This window comes from Vespa velutina, chromosome 19 (genome assembly GCF_912470025.1).
Source record: "Vespa velutina chromosome 19, iVesVel2.1, whole genome shotgun sequence".
NCBI lineage: Eukaryota > Metazoa > Arthropoda > Insecta > Hymenoptera > Vespidae > Vespa > Vespa velutina.
Genome location: NC_062206.1, coordinates 2,329,774 through 2,351,597, shown reverse-complemented (window position 1 = coordinate 2,351,597; position 21,824 = coordinate 2,329,774). Strand labels below are relative to the sequence as shown.

Below are 21,824 nucleotides of genomic sequence, written 5' to 3'. Positions count from 1 at the left end.
AGATAATTTTTATGTTTGCTTGGTAACACAGCAGATGTATATATGTAAGTATTGTTACTCAAATAAATCCGCAAACATGATCGCCTTGATCGTATATGGACTGACATCTTGGTCTCGGTTCAATGCCAGTGACATGATTTTTTTTTTTTCTTTTTTTTTTTTTTTTTTTTTTTTTTTTATATAATTATCTCTGTAATGGCTGTATGTCAGATTGCGTAAGATAAATCTTACAAAATGTATAAGGATTTTCCGAATAAATTCTACAGGTGCGAGAGAACGTTAAAGCATGTGCGCGCTAACACAGGGAGACTTGGTTAAAATATTTCTATAAAATAATTTGCGATCTTTTTCTTTTTCTTTTTTTTTTTTCTTCTTCTTTTCTCTTCTTTTCTTTTCCTTAATTCATATATTATTCAGCGACATATTTACGCATAATCAAATTCAATCAATTTCTTTCCGATTATTATATAATTCCATTTGATACTTTTATTTACGTGATATTTTAGCCAGGTCTACGCGTGCGAAATACGTGGAACGATGCATTTCTTTAATGCCTGTGTATAAACATAATAACGTCAAGATCGTCGAAGTTTGGGATTTCTTGCTTTAATTCATTCACAATTATTATATCTTTCAAAAAAATTTCTAAATTTCTAAAATAATTTTTAATTCGTCGATCCTGACGCATGTAAATGTGCCGCGTAAAAAGGAAAAAAAAAAGAAAAAAAGGAAAAAAAAAAAAAAAAAAAAAATAAAAGAATAAAGAGAGGAAAAAAAAAAAGAAAAAAAAAAAAAAAGCTATTTAAAATACATCTCGTCCTTTTACATGATCAACACATGTTTTCCGACAAACACGTGCGCCAAGATATCGATCCTTCTTTTTCCTCTTCATTTCGACATTTTTATTACATTTATTATTATTAATTTTTTTTTTTCTTTTTTCCTTTATCACAGTCATAATCATTAGTCTAACATTAACGAGGCTAATATACGTCGATATTTTAAATTCATTTCATTTTGACGCTGTTAACTCGACGTGAAAAAAAAGAAAAAGAAAAAAAGAAAAAAAAAATAATAATAATAATATACAGAGCGATAAAACACGATAAGTTACGGAAATGACTAAAGAAATCAAGTTATATGGCGCACACAAAAAGGGAGGGAAAAAAAAAAGCAAAAGAAGATTTAACACTAGTAAACAATGATCAAAGTCTTCCAACTGTTATAAAAGATAGGTAGCTTTTCTTGGTTAATGTAATTAGTTCTTCCGCGAATCGTGTGCAAAAAATATGCGAACACGCTTTAAAATAGAAAAATGATAGAAGGAAAGGAAAGAAAAGAAAAGAAAAGAAAAGAAAAGAAAAGAAAAGAAAAGAAAAGAGAGGAAAAAAAAAAAGATGTTACGAAATAATCGACTCTACCAAAGGATTTCGATCTTGGCGCCCTTTGGATGTAAAATATTGTGGGAGCTCGCAATTAATAAATTAATTATATCATTTAATATTTATATCAAAGGACAAAAAATTCCAATTGCCATTCTTACGTGGAAGATCTTTCGAAGACCGCACGGTACCACCTGAAATTATTTATCAATATTTTGTCATTTGTCTTGCATTAACATTTTTTGTTTTTGTTTTTCTTTTCGACATACCGGAACAAAGTAGCATTGTATATATGGGGGGGGATTAAGAAAAAAAAAAAAAAAAAAAAAAAAAGAAAAAAAAGAAAAAGAAAAAAAAAAAAAAACAAGAAATAATCATTCGCGAAAGAGTGTTGGACGATATTTAATTCAAATTAAATCGTCTATGTATCAAGTCTGACTTGACAAATATCATTAACTAGCTATTATCCCGTGTTATTCGTAACAAACGTAATAGACACTTATAATTAATTATTCATTATCAAATAAAATATCGTCCAAGATTGACATGGAAGGAGGGAGGGAAAGTGAATAAGTAAAAAACTCGATGTACCCACATATATATACATATATATATATATATATATATATATATATCGAATTAGCTACGGATATGTCCTAACGTAGATATGTGTTTTCTATAGTATGATTTTCATAAATAATAAACGGGAGAGACGCGTGGGAAAAGATTATGTCATTGGGAAAACTCCTTCCCATTGTATTCCTAATAATCTCTACTGTCTGTCATAAGTGAAACGTTAATTTTACAGCTAAAGAGAATCTTGCATTTCTATTTTATATAAATGGTTAAACTAATATATGGACGTATGTACATATCTATATACTGATCGTTTGAAAATTTTACGAAGTAAATGAATAAACATATATAAACTTTTGCACGAGGTGCCTTTTATTATACGAAAATAATTGAAAGTATCGTTTGTTGTATAAAAAAAAGTATATCTAAAAAGAGAAAAAGAAAAAGATTAAGGAAAAAAAAAAAAAAAAAAAAAAAAAAAAAAAAAAAAAAAAAAAAAAGACAGGATATAAGTAATACTTTAAATTGACAACAACAGGCAGAACCTCTATCTACATCTTAATACAATTTTACGATAAATCTAACTGAATCTTTTCCTTTTTAATTGTCAAATCGGGAATGTCATTCCATTCGCAGAATAGTTATACGAAACGATGACTTAATCACTTTTACCGATAAAATACCATGCATGGTAGTCATCTTAGATTATAACTCGATTACAAACACGATCGTGATATATAGGTCTATAATTAAATAATATACGTCCTAATAAAGTGTTATTATCATTAACGGGACACGAATTTAAAATGATAATTAAAGTTACGGTAACTTACCCTAGACAAGAACGGAAGTCCACGCTTCCAGTTGTTAGTATTGCGGTTGGCATGCGTTCAAAGAATGAAAATATGATAAATAAATATGACAAATGTTACATAATCGAATGAAATATTTCAATTACGCTCGTATGTGTTCGTATATATATATATTTTTTTTTAATATATATATATATATATATATATATATATATATATATATATATATATATATACGAATGGCATTACCTTGATATTAAATATACGATCGTATTAGTTGATTTTCGTTTCTAAACGCTTTCAAACGAATATATTGATTCATAATGAATTTTATATAATATTTATATCTCTTACGTGTTCGTGAAATAATCGAACAATGTAAAAGATTTTGAGAAAAAAAAAAAAGAAACAGAAAAAAAAACAGAAATTTCACGCATTTATTCGAAGTAACGAAAAATTAAAAGACTAAATGTCGATTTAGTCTTACGATAAAAATCGTCCTTCTCTCTCTTTCTCTTTCTCTTTCTCTCTCTCTCTCTCTCTCTCTCTCTCTCTCTCTCTCTCTCTTTCCCTTTCTCTTTCTCTCTCTTTCTCTAAACACATAAAAGCGAAAATCTTTTCTCTGATCCGATTTAAGTTAATAAGAAAGAGCAAGCACCCCACGATCGTTAGACGTATATTTTCTCTTTACAGTGTCCCCAATCCTTAAACTATTCTGTTGTTCCCTAATCGATTATTTCCATCGTATTTAAAATTATGGCTTCTCTCTTTTTAAAATCATTTCTCATAAAAAGAAAAATGTATACTAATAGCCTAATTTACAGTAAAATGTCTAATTAAAAATATAGGATACGCCAAAAGTTCTCAAGAGATTGTAATTGTAGTGCTGTTTGAATAAAAAAAATTAGCCTAAAAAGTGTGTCGAAAAAATAAAAAAATAAATAAAAAAAAAAAAAAAAAAAGAGAGAAAGAAAATCTCACTTAGAAACTTTTGACCTTTAATATGTAGAAATTATCTACTAAATAATTTACAATCTAACACGTTAAATATCATCCTGTAAGATAAAAAATAAAAAAAAAAGATAAATTAAAAAAAAAATGATAGAGATAACCAGAACCTCACTTTTATATATATATATATATATAAAAATTAAATAATCCTACTAAATCCGTTCCATACGCTATCGTCATTCTACAAACTAACAATGAAATCGATAGAAAGGCTTAACGATTTTGGAAAAATTATTAACAAATATTTCACATACGAGATAATTCAAGATTATCTTCAATGAAATCGAGAATTATCTTGTACAGGGAATTTTCATGCCAGATGTTACATTATTTCCGAAACGATTTCGCGTTGTAAAAAGGCATACAAACTATTCGTAGTATTTCCTAAGCGAGCAATTGTAACGACGGTTATAAGAATGGTCTCGTGATTCACACAAAATACCACATTTATTGTGTACATAAGTGACCTCACTCGTTTAAAAGATTAACATGTATAACGAAGCAAGAAAGCAAAACGAAATTAGTTATAAAACAGTCGAAATAAAAAAGAAAAAAAAAAAAAAAAAAAAAAAAAAAAAAAAAAAAAAAACATAAGAAATAGAGAGAAAGAGAAAGAGAGAGAGAGAGAGAGAGATTAATCTCTTGAAATTAATTTCTAGGAATTAATTGTATAGAGTAAAAAAATTCCTAAGTGATAATAAAAATCAATACTATTTTTTGAAGATTTTTTTTATTCGAGAAAAAAAAGAAAAAAAAAAAAAAAGAAAAACAGGAGAAGAAAAAAAAATTTTGTTTAATCTAAAAAGTCACGTAAAAGAGCAACTGGTTTATAAAATAACCTTGGAACCTTTGAGTTCCATTTTGTATATAAAAGTACAAATATTAAGTATAATAAGTTATTAAAATAAGAATTTATATAATTAATATAAAGTAAAAATATAAGTTATTCGATTATTATAATCCTTTCGTAGAAAATAATCTCTTTGCTATGTAATAGCATGAAAAATCAAGAACAATAGAAGCCGTCGCGCAAAATCATTGTTCCCCTTTAGCGTGTATCGACTTTTATCGCAGAACTATACTACCACGATAAGCAAAAGCTATATACACTTCTCGTTTATAGCTTTCGTTCGTTCCTCCTCTGAACTAGTTTGATTTGAATGAAGATACATATATTGAAAGTGTATAGTAATATTCTTCTAAATCATATTTGAGAAAAATAAAATCTCTATACACCATAAAAATGTTTATATATATATATATATATAATATAATATAAATATATAATAATATATAATATAATATATAATATATATATCATATTCTGTTAATAGAAAATATTTCAAAAAAGTATACAGAACTATTTATTTGTTATATATATATATATATATATATATATATATATATATATAAATATTACTCTTCTTCCTTGAAGAAAACTAAAGATAAAGGAAACGACGTTCGGTAATCCTTTGAAATGGAAAAGGTAAAAGCTTTCTTTCAGCATTTAAACCATTCGAGGAAGTGACCATTGGTAGGCAAGAACAAGAAGAAGAAGAAGAAGAAGAAGAAGAAGAAGGAAAAGAAGAAGAAGGAAAAGAAGAAGAAGAAGATAGACCGTGAGGGTCTCTTCTTTCGAGAAGCCGATGCTGAGGGAAAAACCAGTCCTTGCCTATTTGCATAACACTCATTGCCGTTCGTTTCCAGTAAAGTACGAAGCACCTTGGAAAGGCCACAAGTATTATCTGCACGAGTAGCCAGGAGAATTGTTCGGTTGGCCTTAGCCACGTGTGTTATACCAAACTATATATACATATATATATATATACAGGATGGGCCAAAAGTATAGATCATAAAAAAGTTTCTAAAGCTTGTAGTTTTATAATTCTGAAAAAAAAAAAAGAAAGAAAAAAGTTAACCTAAAAATAGTCTCTTGAGGAACAATAATTGATTTGTAAAAAATAATCTATAAACTTTTGGCCTTCTCACCTTATATATTTATAAATTATTATTATTATTATTTTTATTTCTTTTTCTTCTTTTTCTTCTATTAATTCTATATCACAAGAATATTGTTTAAAAACAATGTGTAAAAGAGTCCTTTGAGTTTTTATTATTTAAAAAATTAGCGCCGAAAAATCTTAACGCTGATTGGTTCAAATAACGAAGAAGCTCAACTCGAATGTGAATTATATTACTCGTTGGATGATTTCATTAAGAAAGAAAGTCTACGATTTCTCTCTTTCATTTAATTTCCTTTTATATTCCTTACATTTCCTGTATCAACAGGATATATATCTCGGGGAAAAGAGAAAGAGAAAGAGAGATTCTCTTTAAGATACTCGGCTTACCAGATCGTCTTCGAACTCGTCGTCATCGGTGTCAGAGTCCGAGTAGCCTCTTAACTTTCGTACCTTCTTTTTTACTTCCTTCTTGACGACTCTCGTGATTGCACTTTCCGGCTGCATATAATCGATCAACCGATCATGAAAGATTTCAGAATTGACGAGATCGTTGCAAATCTCTTTACGAGTGAGCTTTACTACAATAAAAGCAATTTTTTTCTTTTCTTTTTATCTTTTTTTTTTTTTTTTTTTTTTTGGCAGGGGATGAAAGACGAGTGTTACTTCAAGCGAATCTAAAGAGTTTTTAATGAAGAAAGGAAAATTGAAACTAATTCATGTATGTCTCTTATCATTTATGATCCTACAGGCAAAAAAAGAGAGAGAGAAAGAGAAAGAGAGAGAGAGAGAGAGAGAGAGAGAGAGAGAGAGAGAGAGAGAGAGAGAGAGAGAGAGAGAGAGAGAGAGAGAGAGTGAGATAAGAATAGCTAATAGCCTATATCGCTCTAATGCAACAATACATTTTGTTATCTACAATATTACGGAATAATATAATTAGCATATCTAATCGATGCGTACTTTAAGAGAGTTTACTTTAAATCTCGATGAATATGTTTGTTAATTATTAAGGGTGCTCCTATTCACGATCAATATGCAAATATACCTTTATCGGTCTACGTATATAAAAGAGATGACATCAAACGCTCTTTGGAGTGATTGGATTTTTTCTTTTCTTTTTTTTTGTATTTCGCGCCGTATTAATCTTTAACATCGTATCTATGTTAAGTATCATTACTTATGAAAGAAAAATGTTAATTAAAATAATGACGATATAACTACGATATATACGACTATGGCATATACAATTTTGTACGAATATAATACCTAAAATAAATTTAACTATACAACAAATGTTTCTTATAGATAGAGATATGAATTTCACTGGACCATGATAAAAATTGTTCACAGGAGAGATATTTTCTCTCATTCAAACGACAAATTAATATTTCACAGATAAGATAAAAGTGTCTGAAAGAAGTTCCTCTCTAAGATTAATTCATCTATTCTAACAATGATTATTATTCTTGACGATATTAACAAATTTATATATATATATATATTTCATTTTATAATTAAATATATACATATAATGAAGTCTTATATACGAGAAGAAGAGTATAAATTAAATTTTTCAGTCAAAATAATAATTATGTATGCTAATATATTCTACATTAATGTCGTCTTAATATTACAAATATTTCACTAATAATTCTATCTTATATATACTCTTTTGCTCACCAAGAAAGTATATATAAACATATATATATATATATATATATATATATATACATATATATATATATATATATATACACATATGTACATATTTAATTGTTAGAAGATTGAAACTATACAAAAATAGAAACGGAAGAGACTAAACCACCTGTACTACACGAAAACCTTCCGCTTCCTGTCCCAAGTTAGAATCGACGCTTAGAAAAGTGGGTTGGCCGTTGTGCCGGAAGACTCTAGGGCAGGTCGCCTTTTGTCGTGGAAAAAAAAAAGGAAGAAAGAAAAAATGTGAAACCGGATAAAAAGATACGTGTGTACACGTACACGCACGTGCATTAGAAAGAGAAAGAGAAAGAGAAAAAGAGAGAATGAGAGTAAGTGAGTGAGAGAGAGAGAGAGAGAGAGAGAGAGAGAGAGAGAGAGAGAATACATAATGAAGAGAAGAGACAGAAGGATCGAGACTTCTCAACAGGTTGGTGAAAGCCTTGAGTTTTTTATATACGAAGAAGAGAGTCTATACTATGCGTGTGATACATGCAAGTGTTATATATAAATATATATATATATATATACATATATATATATATATATATATATATATATCTATTTTCCTTGTAACTGTTCATTGATCGAATACCGAATACTTCTCATATTTTTGCAACTGTACACGAAACTTATCGTCGATGTATTCTATTCCTTCCTTCGAATATGATCTTTGCGAATATCGACAAAAGAAAAACGATATCTGTACGAACAATTTTATGTTTAAAATCTAATGGTAAAGAAGAACTACGTGAGTCATACGAGTGAGACTAGTAACAGTATAATGTAACCTATTAACTCTTTTTTTTTTTTTTTTTTACTTAATCTCTTACATTTATTTAATTTCTAATGTAATATTGACAAAAGATATGGATGTCGTAAAAATTCTTTTCAATCGTAAAAATTTCTAAACTATTTTATATGTGAAGTAGGAAAATTATACGACAAACATACTATTGACTAATGTGACATAACATATATATATATATATATATATATATATATATATATATATATGTATTGTAATTATAGCGCGAAATTTCAAAACATAATCATGACGAACTTGCTCTATTTTTTTTCTTTTATATTTCTTGAATATAATACGACGAAGGGATTATTGCATGATGGACGAAAGCGTACTGATCGTCGTAAAAGGAGAATAACATATTTCAAGATACTTATAAAAATCCTTCGAGGTGACTAACGATGATATTCGATGGGAACAAATTTATTTGATGTTTTCTCCATGCGTGACGTATCCTTTTCTTATACTTCTATTATTAATATCTTCTCACGATCGAAGCAAGAAGAAGAAGAAGAACAAGAAGAAGATGAAGAAGAAGAAGTAAAATAATTAATTTGTTAATATAACGTAACAATATCTTTTTATGAGTTAATACCTTCTTCTTTTAGCTTAACGCATCATAAAAAAAAGAAAAAGAAAAAAGGTCAACAGTATGTTTCTGTACGCAACGCGTCTATAAAGACCATAAAGGCAGATGTTTCATACGAATCGAGGAAAAAAAAAAAAAGGAAAAAAGCGAGTGAACAAGCACGCAGATGACGTCATTCTTCGTCATCGATACTTTTCTCTCTCTTTCTCTCTCTCTCTCTCTCTCTCTTGCTGCCATCACAGAACGACGGGAATCCAATTATGGTTTTCTAGAGAGAGAGAGAGAGAGAGTGAGAGAGATAGATAGATAGATAGATACATAGAGAGAGAGAGAGAGAGAGAGAGAGAGAGACTGTGCTCATTATTATTGAAAGACCGTATATACTTATAATTACTTAAAAGACGTTCCTTGATCCAAACTGGTTATCATAGTGTAATAATAAAACAGTAAGATTGATAGAATGAATTGAATTTTTCAGATAAGTTTTTTGTAATACTCTGCATAATAATAGTTACAGAACTTATAGTATGAGAGTTAAGTTTTTCTTATCAATCACTCTGAAATAATTTATATAAAAAGTTTATATAATGACAGTGTGAATGGTATTAATTATTATAGAATGAATGAGCTAAATAGCTAATACTAAGCTCAATATCTAAGTACAATTAAATATAATCTTTCTACATCTAACTAAATACAAATATACATCTCCCTATTGTACCACTTTATCTGGCTAAAAAAGAACTTGGGTGACATTGTTCATGATCAATGTAAAAGATTAATGATACAAGAAAGAATGGTTGTCCTACCTTTTTGTACAATTTGATCCACGTTAGATCACCCTTATTGTCAGTGTACTGAAGGCCAAAAAACCAAACTTCACGGAGACCAATTGTCTTAACAACTTGATCAAAAAGCTGCTTGCCAGTGGTCGTCTGCTGGATGGCAAACTCCAGCTCGGCGTCCATCGTCGTCACCCTGACGTTCATCTTCAGATAGAACATAAAAACAAAAAAAAAGTAAAAATAAATATGAAGAGTTAGAATGTATGTGAATCAAAGGACGACGATAATTAGACGAGAAACGCTGAACGTTGAAGGGTCCAAATAAATCTTTGAAATTTTACCTTGACGCTTTTCAGAATAACATACACTTGTTTTTTACAATATTAATTCCATGCACATTGCAATAACATCGCAATAGATATTTATATATGTATATATATATACCATTTGTTTCTCAAAACATTTTATTCTTATTCAACGAGATAATACTTTATCGCAAAAATAAAATTAGAATCAAAAAAGAATTAGAAATATATAAGAAAAAAATGCAAAGGACAATACCCATAAAAGAATATAATCATAAAATAATCGCAATACTAAATTGGCTTACCATTTTTGTACCGGCAACCATGATGCTGGATTTGGCAGTACGATTTTATACACACAAAAAATACTGGAAGATACGAAAAATCACGCAGAAAGTTTTAAAATGTTAAAAATTCTTGTTTACGTTCACAGCAAATATAGAATGATCGGTATTATTCGATTTAAATGCGTACGTGGCGAAAGCGTCGTCAATTTCGCGTTTCGCGCTTTTTGTTCCGTTCTCGTTGGTTGTTGCTGGAACAATGGGCCTAATACAGCCGGCAGCGTCTTTCCTTCTCCCACTCTTCAACCTTTTCATACGATCAGCGTCGTTCTCTCTCTCTCTCTTTCCATCCCACTCTCTCTTTCTCTCTCGCTCGCTCAATCGTTCACTCGTTTCCCCTTCTACGACCTAACCTAAGATAAGAGCATCAGTTTGCGAACTCGAGACTAAGGAGAAGGGGGATGAGAGAGAAAGAGAGAGAGAGAGAAAGAGAGAGAGAGAGAAAGAGAGAAGGTGGTCACGTGAGAAGCCGGTTCGTTTCATTCAACCAATCATCATCGAGCCCGGTAATACACGGTGTATCAAATGAAACGATGAATTTTTCGTTCGTAAGTTTCTTTGAAGATGTTACAAAAATTTGACGTGCAATTTAAGGGATAGTTAAACGATTTACGTAATCGTCCTTACGAGAAAATATTTCAAATGATATTTCGTTCGTTGGTATATTAGGCATATATATAAATATTCATGTATATACAGGGGCGGGCTATTCAAATAAAAATATTCAATATTCTTTTTGCTTATAAATAATCATTCACATTTAAGTATCCTACCCTGTATAAACGTTATATATATATATATAAAAAGAAGATCCTGAGGAAAAAACCATTTTTTCTTTCGTCCTTCGCTTAAATTCTATTCCATTCGATCTCGTAACGATACCAGCCTGCATAATTTACATAAAAGGTGTGATAATATACGTCTCCTCCTCTTTCACGTTTCCTGCCAAATCCACGCACGGTTTGTCGTATACAGCAATTAACATTTCGCTATAGTAACAAATTCAAAGTCATGACAAAAAAGAAGACATATATATATATATATACACACACACACAAAAGTGTTCTATTCATCTAAATATTTCACGTAATATAAAACAATTATCTCTGAAAAATATCTCCATAGTACTTCTGATATCGATATAATTGATATAGAACACGTACCGACTTCGGCATGGTGATCTTGTGTTTTTCTTCTTACAGGGACGAGGAAATGAAGTATTTAATCTGAAACAAAAATAGTATATAAATAATGTGAGTAAAAAAGAGATATCTTATAAAAAGAAAAATGTCATGCTACCTAGCTACATTCAATGTTCAATTACGATAAATGAATAAAAAAAGCTAGATAGATAGAGATAGAGGAGAGAGAGAGGGGGGGGGAGAAAGAAAGAAAGAGAGAGAGAGAGGGAGAGAAGGAAAGAAAGAGAGAGAGAGAGAGGGAAAGAGAGGAGACGAAGGTGAAAAGAATGCATAGGTACGGTCCTGCGAATGGTGCTAGGGCACCACACATATGTATGTATGCATGTACGAGTCACCATATTGAAAGGAAAGGACAAGTTATAATGCAAATCCGCGTGACCGAGATCCACCGGCTGAGAGTGAGGTGTGCCTGCACTCTCGTCGTCTAGCATTCCCCTTTTATCTAGGACTGCCGACGTTCGTTGAACCGACGATATCTCTACTTACTTTAGTCGTTGACGTTAAATATCTGTAACTCCAACGTACGTTGGATATATTCGTTCGACGATGAAGCCGAACATAACGAGACGACGGAAAGCGTCTGTCTATTAATAAAAACTTATATCCGTTGCTGTCTCATGGGGAAATACTTAGCTTTGCTCGACAAGCTTTGAATAACAAGGAAAAAAAAAAAAAAAGAGAAAAAAAGAGAAAAAAAAGGAAAAAAAAAAAGAAAAGAAAAGAAAGATAAAAAAATGGAAAACAAAAAGTCGATGTTCGTTGCCTCGATTCTTACACCGTATAAAAAAAAAAAAAAAAAAAAAAAAAAAAAAAAAGAAATAAGAAGATAGAAAGAGAGATGAAATATAAAGGAACATCTTACGGGATTTATCCTGAAACTTGATTGGTCGATTTTAAAAAATATCCTAACGTGACGTCACTTTGAAAATCGAACAACGTGACTACCTGTGCATGTACTTCTGTGTGTGTGTGTCTGTGTGTATCTCGTGGGCGCGCGCGCGCACGTTAACATACATGTGTACGTGTATTTGTGTAACATTTCCGTTCTAACTTCATCGTCGAATGCGTTCGTACAAAATTCGACGATCAAATACGACATCGTAGGATCCTCCTGATCATTCTTTTCAAGGCCGCTCATTGACGTAATATGCTCATTCCTATCTCTTAACGATGAAATACAACACACGTACATTGGAATCGTACACCTTTTCAAATTCTTTTCTCGTTCTCCAACTGTTATAGTCCCAACAGAGACATACATAAATCTTTTAACGACGTATCCTACTTTCTTTTCGTATAATTAAATAGTCTCTAGTAACGTGGACGAATAATCGATGATTATTTTTTTTTTCTTTTATATATATATATATATATATATATATTTCTTTTTATTATTTATAGTAATTTTTATTTATTTTTTTTTTTCATAATTATTTATAGATATTTATAGTAATAGTATAAAAATTACACTTATATTTCCCGCTTTATCGATTGCTTCGTAAATCTTTTAACAATAATAAAAAAAAAACTAAGAGGTTATGTTAAATACGAAAGATGTATTCAACGATGATGATATGATGATAATGTTGACGACAATGATGATGGAATGATAATATGACGTTTTCAATTTCGTAAGATTCTTACTTTCTAATAATTAGAAACCGAATTCGAAAATCGAATGGAGAAATTGACTGTACTAATGAACAGTAGTATCCTTGAAACACGTATATCAATGAGTAAACAAGTTATAGCTAATAAAAAATGATAGCAAACGTCGAGCATATAAAAATAGAATTCGTCGAAAATTTCTTCAAACGATTTATACCATACGAATAATTATAATTTCATGAAATTGCACGAGCGTTGATGAAGCGTACTATAAGAACATTCAGTAATAATATGCAGAACCCACGCATACATCCTACTTTGAATTTACAAATGATACATAAAAGAGGAAATAGATAATATTTGTATTCGTATGTATCTATATAAAATATTGTTTACACATGCACGCACCCACACACACACGCACGTACGCACACATACACACAGAAGCGCATACACTGAAATATCTAACCTCGAAAATTCGACTGAAGATTAACTCGTGTAAAAATGTTGAAAACGCTCTGGCCATTCATTTGGTTGAAGGAAAAAAAAATCTACTCGACCCTGTAAACACCTTGTCGACTAACATACTCGACCGATATGTTTACGACTTAAGAGTATATACGTTATCTAACATAATATACCTATTGAAATGATTCTAAAGATTGTTTAGAGGGACGTGGTGTCCTTGGTATATAGGAAAATACTCAATTGCTTTTAAAACACGTGTTTTGTAGAAGGATAGGGTGGGAGAGAGGAGGGAGGGAGGGAGAGAAAAGAAAAAACATTAAAAAAGAATAGCCTTGAAATAGATGAAAATATATGTATATAATTCTTTTGGACGGTTTAAAGACCGATCGTGTGTTTTAAGGTTAGAGAATGATTAGTCGTACGGTTTGTTGCACTGAAATCATTTGGACCGTGAGATATTATCGATTTGATACGATCAATGATTTCGATGATTTTCAACGTGCATACATTCTATCTTTCTCTTTCTCTCCTTGTTCCCGTCCGTTAGCTCTCTGCTTATATTCTCAAACGATGCAACAAACGACGACTTACTTGTTTTCTCTATGTTAGAGGGTGTTCCTTTGACACGTGTACCACACATTCACGGTGGACCGGTCGCACTTACACTTGCACTAATGCACGCTACCAAGGAACGACGGGAAATTGTGCGATCCACACCCAAAAATCCCGTCACGTTGAGAAAATACTGACACCTCACTAATAATATGGCCGCCGCCCGCCCGCCGATCACCACGCGATGGGGTGGGGCAATCCACGAACTACAAACATAATATATAGATAGTCAACATCATTGTAATTTTTATCTACTGTTATTTTACTTCAAAATAAAATCTTTTAGTTTTTTTTATTTTTTAACCAATACCTTTTTTTAGATTGTATATAAATTGTATTGTACGAAGAATAAAATTATATTATTAAAGAAAATAATATATAAATCATTTACTGTTGTTCTATTTTTTTGAATGTTTACGAATATGGATATATTTATTATTTTACTTAAATATTCTTAATATCGATATAAACATTTTAACCAATGGAAAATATTGCAATAAAATTTGAAAAAATAATAATAACTAGTATTATAATATCAATTAAACGCCATATTAATATATATATATATATATATATATATATATATATATATATATACATATATATATTTATGTAACTAGTTTTTTAGTAGCTCGGAAATTTATATGCTTTATACATTATAAATGTACTCTTCTTTTTTAATTGATTATATCGTATAAGTTGATAATAAATTCGAATTCTTTTTATATAGGTTATATTTAATTTTGCTTATCATTATATAGAAAAGGAAATAAAAAATAAAAAGAAATAAAACATACAAATGCGTTTCTACGCTCCTGATCCTGAGAACTATGACTCTTGAGATTCGAAAAATCAAGGTAACATAAATATTCATTAAATTGATTCAAGTTGATCCAAACAGTAGAAAAGGGGACGCGTGTAGCGTGAACTTCGTCTTCTTTTATGTTGGATAGTTATTCTTCGTTTCCACAAAGGGTTCTATTTCGATAGTGCCTGAGAAAAAATATTGAAAAAGAAATGTGAGTAAGATAAGTAATCGTAGAAGTGATAAATAAAAAAAAAAGGGAGCAATGGATCTTTTTCGAATGGTAAATGAAATCATGACAAATTTGCCTTTCCTTTTATCCTTTGACATATACACACACATACACACACATATATATATATATATATATGTATATATTCCTTAATCTAAACAAAATTGATTAGTACCGGATGACAATGACAAACATTGATAACTGTGACTAAATTCATTAGTATTATTACTTTCTTAACCTAACTTTCAAAAAAAAAAAAAAAAAAAAAAAAAAAAAAAAAAAAAAAAAACAAATCTTATATATATTAATTCCATTTGAAAATATTCATAACAATAAGAAAGAATTACTACATTTTCAAGAAAAGATATTAGAATTTGCTAACGTTAAGAAAAGATTGATATTTTCGCCATGTAATCCTTTTAAAATTAATTATTCTGATGTGTTATTGATAATCTCTTACACTTTCTTTTCACTCTTGTGTCAATCTCATTGTCCACGAATGTAACGACAGTATTAGTTAAAAAAAAAACGAACGAAAAAAAAGTGTAAAATATATTCTAAAACGTTATTACACAACATATTTTTACAATTTTACTTGTTTAAAAATTTTAATATAGTTTAGACGTAGTAAACATCTTTGTGTCCACGAAAAATATAGACAGTTATTTTTAGAAGAACACATGCTTCTCATAAATCCTATATCTCGCACACAGTATTGATGATTTCAATAAATATGAAAAAAAGACAAAAAAACATGGTTAGTCAATCTGTTTAAATATCTTCTCAAATTCTTTACTTTCATCTTTACTTATCTTTCTCATTGTATCGTCTAAAATATATGGTATGAATTTTATTCATAATTTTTTCTTTTAATCTTATGCTTATTTATGCTACAATATAAAATGCTTTTATATATATATATATGAATTAATTTTGATTAAATATAATCGATTCAATTTAGATATAAAAGTTCGCTATTAATTTATTAATTATATGCAATTAAATAAATGTTTAGTTTCAAATACAATGATATTTATGAAAGTTATTATATTATAAACCTTTTATATGTTTTAACTATTATCAAAATATATGTTGAAATTATTTAACCTATGCAATTATTAACATACTTATTAAAATTATAGGCAAGTTGGTCAAAGAAACCTCGATTGGGTACTGATTTAGCATTGGGTTGTTCCCTGATTGCATTACACAAAAATATGTTTTGTTGGGGAAGTTCTATTCATGGGGAATTAGGACTAGGTGGTATTGAAGATGAACATATTCTTATTCCTCGTGAAGTGGATTTTCAGAAATCTACAGAAGTTACATACAGTAAGATTTTCATTTGTATTTATTAGAGTATTAGCACTTTGTTGATTTATTATAATAGTTTTACATATAATCATTAAAGAGAATATGTGTTTAATGATGTATATGTTCTTTTATTTTTTTTTTTCAGTTGCATGTGGTGAAAGTCATACTGTAGTTATAACGCGAGGTGGAGAATTATATTCTTGTGGAAATAATGACTTTGGGCAATTAGGACATGATAAAGGAAGAAAAAGGTTACGTGAGTATTTTTAATTAATATATTGATCTTATTTAAAATTATTCTCAAGTTTCAAAGATAAAATCTAAGAGATATAATTAAAACTAATATTAATGTTTTATATGCAGGCTTGATATCAGGATTAGAAGCATTTGTATTTAAAAAGGCAGCATGTGGAGCATGTCATACGGTTGCAGTTAATGAATGGGGACAATTATTTAGCTGGGGATGTAACTCTGAAGGTCAATTAGGTACTGTACCATTGTAAAAATATATTATTTGACATTTAGTTATAATAATGAAATATCAAAAAAAAATTCTGACAACTATTATATTTTCCAGGATTAAATATAATAAACCCTACTGAAAATATACCACGTATGATAAAAACATTAGGAACAAATGTAATTGTACAAGTAGCTTGTGGAATAAAACACGTACTTGCGCTTACAAATAATGGAGAAATCTATGCTTGGGGTTCAAATTTTGAAGGGCAATTAGGCTTAGGTTCTGATGTAATTAAGGAGTTAAAACCCAAACTTATTAGCAGCTTAATTTCTTTACCTATTGCATTTATTGCATGTGGTGGTTATCATAGCATAGCTATAACTAAGTCAGGTAATGTTTAATATGATATTTAAAAAATCACTGATATAATATTAAAAAAATAATATTAATATTTTTTTTTCTTTTCTTTTTTTTTTTTTTTTTTTTTGTATAGGTACCGTATTTGGCTGGGGGAAAAATTTATTCGGACAATTGGGACTAAATGATACACAAAGTAGACACCTTCCTTGCCAATTAAGAACTTTGCGAAATGCCAAAGTATGTTATGTGGCATGTGGAGAAGAATTTTCTGTGTTTTTAACAATGGTAAAATGAAATAACTGAAAAGATTATATTTAACTATTATTCTTCATACTTATCTTTATAGGATGGTGGTGTATTTACTTGTGGTGCAGGAATGTATGGTCAATTGGGACATGGAATTCATAGCAATGAGATTTTACCTCGACAAGTTATGGAATTGATGGGCAGTACTGTTACACAAGTACATAAGCACAATAGAATTTTTTTTTCTTGTTTTAACATATTAAACATTTTATTACATATGATATTTGTCTTTTGCAGGTGTCATGTGGTCGAAGACATACTTTAGCATTCGTACCTTCACATAGAAAAATTTATGCTTGGGGCTTAGGTGGTGCAGGACAATTAGGCAATCGTGTTACACAAAGTGTTACTACTCCTCAAGTTGTATTAGGACCATGGGTACCTCCTAATGGGTCAGCAATGGTCAAACTCGACACACAGTTGAGTCCATATATTACACAGTCCCTAGATTGCATCGTTAAACATATATTTAGTGGAGGAGATCATTGCTTTGCCACTGTTATTCCAAGAGAAGTAAATTTATGCATTTTAATGATATATATATATATTTATATATATATACATATATATGTATGTATATATGTATGTAATAGTATTATATATATATATATATATATATATATATATGTGTGTATGTATGTATATGTATTGTTATATTTTATTATTAATGTTAATTTAAAATTTTATTAAATATTATATTCTTCAATCATTATATAGGAAAATATGGAATCAGATGACTGTAGAGTAATAGATTCTACTTCTCAAATACTTAATATATCTGAAGAACAATTGGCAGCTTGTCAAAGAGTACCAAAAGGATCTTCTGTTGATCACGAACTTATGATGTAAGTAAAATCATCTTTCTAATAATTAAAAGTATTATAAATACATATTTCATATTTTAGGTATTTAGAAACCGTTTTTAAGAGTCAATCTTGTATAAATGGATCGTTTTTATTTAAAAATGATGCTCATTATGGTTGTTCAAGTAAAAACCATGGAGTGGATTTGGATATAGCAATTAAATCCTTTGGAATAATATCAGAATCGTGTAATGATACAATTCAGGAACTCGTATGTATTTTGAAAGATTTATTTATGCATTGAATATTGATTGTCTTTATTAATAATTATATAACATTATTTCAGATTTTTAATAGCATAACAGATAGCCTTATACCATCTTTCTCATCCTCTCCACCAGACATAGAATCGTTAAGAGTATATTTAACAGTGCCTTTGTATCATGGTTTTGCAAATCCTTTAAATTGGAATGCTTTACATCAACCATTTTGCAAAGCTGTTATAAGCTTAAAATCAGAAGCTCTTAAAGTAGTAAGCTCATGGTGGAGTAAAGCTCCATCTTATTATTTTGAAAGGCTTGTTCGTACTCACAAAAGTGTTGTTTTACATATTATAAAGCAATCCAAACATGACAAGGTAATAATACAAGGTTTATTAAAATTATAAATTAGTATAATAAAATTGCACTTTGTTTTTATAGAATGTGTCATGGAATGTATTGAGCAAATACGTTTTAGAATTTTTAAGATTATTAAATAAATTGAATCATACTGCTGAAGATGAAATTAGGGTGTCTTATTCCACGTTTCATTTGCCAGAATTAATAGAACATGTAGACATTAAAGCTGATTATTTTAAATGGCTAACGGAAAAAGACAATTATTCGGTACAGTAATTGAAATATGAATTTAGAGATATAAAAATTAACTAGAGTTTATTTATTTTTTCTGTTAAAACTTTTAATTTTTTATTTGCAGAATAACAGAATGTATTTCTGTAATTATCCTTTTCTTTTTGATGCACAAGCTAAAACCATATTATTGGAGACAGATCAAGCAATACAGGTATTATTTTACTACATAGTTAAATGGTTAATCTTTGATGTTTCCTAAAAAATGTAGCATTTAATTAACTTTTTTATATATTCATTTTGATTTAATAATAGATGCAATCAGCAATGAACGAAGCTGCAACTCGTGCTATCACACAAATGCTTTTTCATCCATATCCCGCTAATAGCATGGATACTAGACTCCATAATCAATTTGTCACTTTGAATGTTTCACGAGAAAATATTGTACAAGATACTTTACTAGAATTATCTCATTATGATTCCAGCGATTTAAAGAAACCGCTAAGAGTAAGCATTTTATTATATATTTATATATGTTTTATTTTTATCTTTAACTACATTTATATAATATATACGTATGTATTATTTATAAACAGGTAAAATTTCACGGAGAAGAAGCAGAAGATGCAGGAGGAGTTAAAAAAGAATTTTTTATGCTTCTTTTAAAAGAAATACTAGACCCAAAATATGGAATGTTTAGGGAATATGAAGAAACTAGAACTATTTGGTTTAGTCAAGATTCATTTGAAGATGAAGTTATGTATTCCTTAATTGGTTTGCTATGTGGACTTGTTATTTATAATTTTATAATAATTGATTTACCCTTCCCATTGGCTTTATATAAAAAATTATTACATGAACCAGTGGGATTGATCGACATTAAAGAAATGTCTCCAGCAGTTGCTAAGTATGTTCCTAATCTATTACACCTTTATTAAATGAAAGTGAAAAAGTTAATCAAACATTATTAATGCGATGAAAACTTTTTTTCATTGCAGAAGTTTACAAAGTATACTTGATTATGAGAATCCAGATTTTGAAGAGATATTCTGTTTAAATTTTGAAATAGTCAGGGATGCTTTCGGTGAAAGAAAGACGTATGAATTAATACCAGATGGTGTCAAAGTTCCTGTTACATTAAAAAATAAGTTAGTCATTATTAAAATGGATTAAAAAAAAAAAAAAAAAAACAGAAAAAAAAAATTATACCATTATATTAAAATATTTTATTTTTCCAGAAAACAATTTGTCGATTTGTATGTAGATTATATTCTCAACAAATCAGTGGAATCCCATTATCAGGCATTCCATACTGGCTTTCACAAAGTATGTGGCGGAAGAGTATTAGAACTTTTCCATAGTCATGAATTAATGGCAGTGGTTGTTGGAAATGAAAATTATGATTGGGAAGAGTTACAAAGAAATGCAACGTATAAAGAAGGATATTTGGCGAATGATCCTACCATTATTTTATTTTGGCAAGTATTTCATGAGTTATCTTTGGAAGAAAAAAAGAAATTTTTACTTTTCCTAACTGGAAGTGACAGAATACCTATACAGGGTATGAAAGCAATTAAGGTAAATTATTTCAATTATTATCTTTCTCTTTTTTAAGAGAAATTTTATATTATTAATTATATTTAATATTTCATATTTATATCGCAGATAATAATACAACCGATGAGTGACGAACGTATGTTGCCCGTTGCACATACATGCTTTAATGTGCTTGATCTCCCACGTTACCAAACTCGCGAAAGATTACGCTATAAATTATTACAAGCTATTCAACAAACTCAAGGCTTTTCGCTGGTGTGAACACATAAAAGATTATTTTTGTATTGTAATATATTATTATATTTTTTGCAAATTCTATTACAAATTTTTTTTTAATTTTTGTTTTTAGTTCTTTTTTTTTTTTTTTTTTTTTTTTTGTAAAATAGAAAATCACTATGACGATGTAATTCTTCATTGATGTAAGTGCATGTTCAATTGACAATTGTCGTCATTTGTTCATGCATCGAATTAAAACAGATAGTTTAATTGCGTCTTGTTACATACTTGTTTTATGATTCATACTATATATCCATTGAAATATTTCAATAATATATCACGATATTTGAAAGATTTCAATTAAATATTTGGTATTATCTAGTCATATTATAATAACAATTTATCTCTTATCATTCGCTTTACAAAAGTAAGATATATTCAAATTAATATTCCAATAATAATTAATAAACCAAACAGAGAAAGGATAAACATATATTAGAGAAAGAAATGTTTAGAATTTGTTCATTTAATAGAATTATTATAAATTGCATAGGAGAAAAGTTATAACTCAGGGAGTATTTATTATTATAATGAAAGAACAATTTTTTATATGTCATGTTTTAGAATGCTTCATGACATTTAGTCATGATTTATAAAAGGATTTTAAAGATATGTATTATAATAGAAGAAAAGAATTTTGCTAAAAAGATAACTACGCTTTTAACTAGAGAACATATT

The 21,824-nt window shown here is 29.0% G+C and overlaps 2 protein-coding genes across 17 annotated transcripts in view; one reads left to right on the top strand and one right to left on the bottom strand.

Annotated features, from left to right (window-relative positions):
- Nucleotides 1–15,169, bottom strand: part of LOC124955821 (moesin/ezrin/radixin homolog 1) — a 22,055-nt gene extending 6,886 nt beyond the window's left edge. The window contains exons 1-4 of one of the 9 annotated variants that reach the window (XM_047510820.1): nucleotides 14,974–15,169; nucleotides 14,156–14,382; nucleotides 11,450–11,512; nucleotides 9,662–9,841 (exon numbers count right to left, since the gene is read on the bottom strand). In XM_047510820.1, coding sequence (XP_047366776.1) covers nucleotides 9,662–9,841; nucleotides 11,450–11,461 — 192 coding nt within the window. In that variant the 5' untranslated portion in view covers nucleotides 11,462–11,512; nucleotides 14,156–14,382; nucleotides 14,974–15,169. Of the gene's footprint in view, nucleotides 1–1,543; nucleotides 1,577–2,791; nucleotides 2,816–6,132; nucleotides 6,244–9,661; nucleotides 9,842–10,247; nucleotides 10,511–11,449; nucleotides 11,513–14,155; nucleotides 14,383–14,973 lie in introns of those variants that run through there. The other 8 variants (XM_047510821.1, XM_047510815.1, XM_047510816.1 and 5 more) reach the window with 8 other exon arrangements.
- Nucleotides 14,866–21,356, top strand: LOC124955820 (probable E3 ubiquitin-protein ligase HERC4). 8 transcript variants are annotated; one of them, XM_047510808.1, is made up of 19 exons: nucleotides 14,916–15,033; nucleotides 15,130–15,264; nucleotides 16,356–16,545; nucleotides 16,673–16,783; nucleotides 16,891–17,013; nucleotides 17,105–17,380; nucleotides 17,484–17,635; nucleotides 17,697–17,813; nucleotides 17,894–18,169; nucleotides 18,374–18,501; nucleotides 18,562–18,730; nucleotides 18,806–19,096; nucleotides 19,161–19,346; nucleotides 19,438–19,524; nucleotides 19,626–19,820; nucleotides 19,910–20,220; nucleotides 20,312–20,461; nucleotides 20,552–20,891; nucleotides 20,979–21,356. In XM_047510808.1, exons 2-19 carry the CDS (start codon nucleotides 15,247–15,249, stop codon nucleotides 21,129–21,131), a joined length of 3,273 nt encoding a protein of 1,090 aa, XP_047366764.1. In that variant the 5' UTR covers nucleotides 14,916–15,033; nucleotides 15,130–15,246; the 3' UTR covers nucleotides 21,132–21,356. The 8 variants fall into 8 exon arrangements, with proteins under 8 accessions (XP_047366762.1, XP_047366764.1, XP_047366761.1 ...); XM_047510805.1 differs by having other exon boundaries at nucleotides 15,130–15,970; XM_047510806.1 differs by lacking the exon at nucleotides 15,130–15,264 and having other exon boundaries at nucleotides 14,866–15,033.
- Nucleotides 21,357–21,824: the final 468 nt, after the last annotated feature.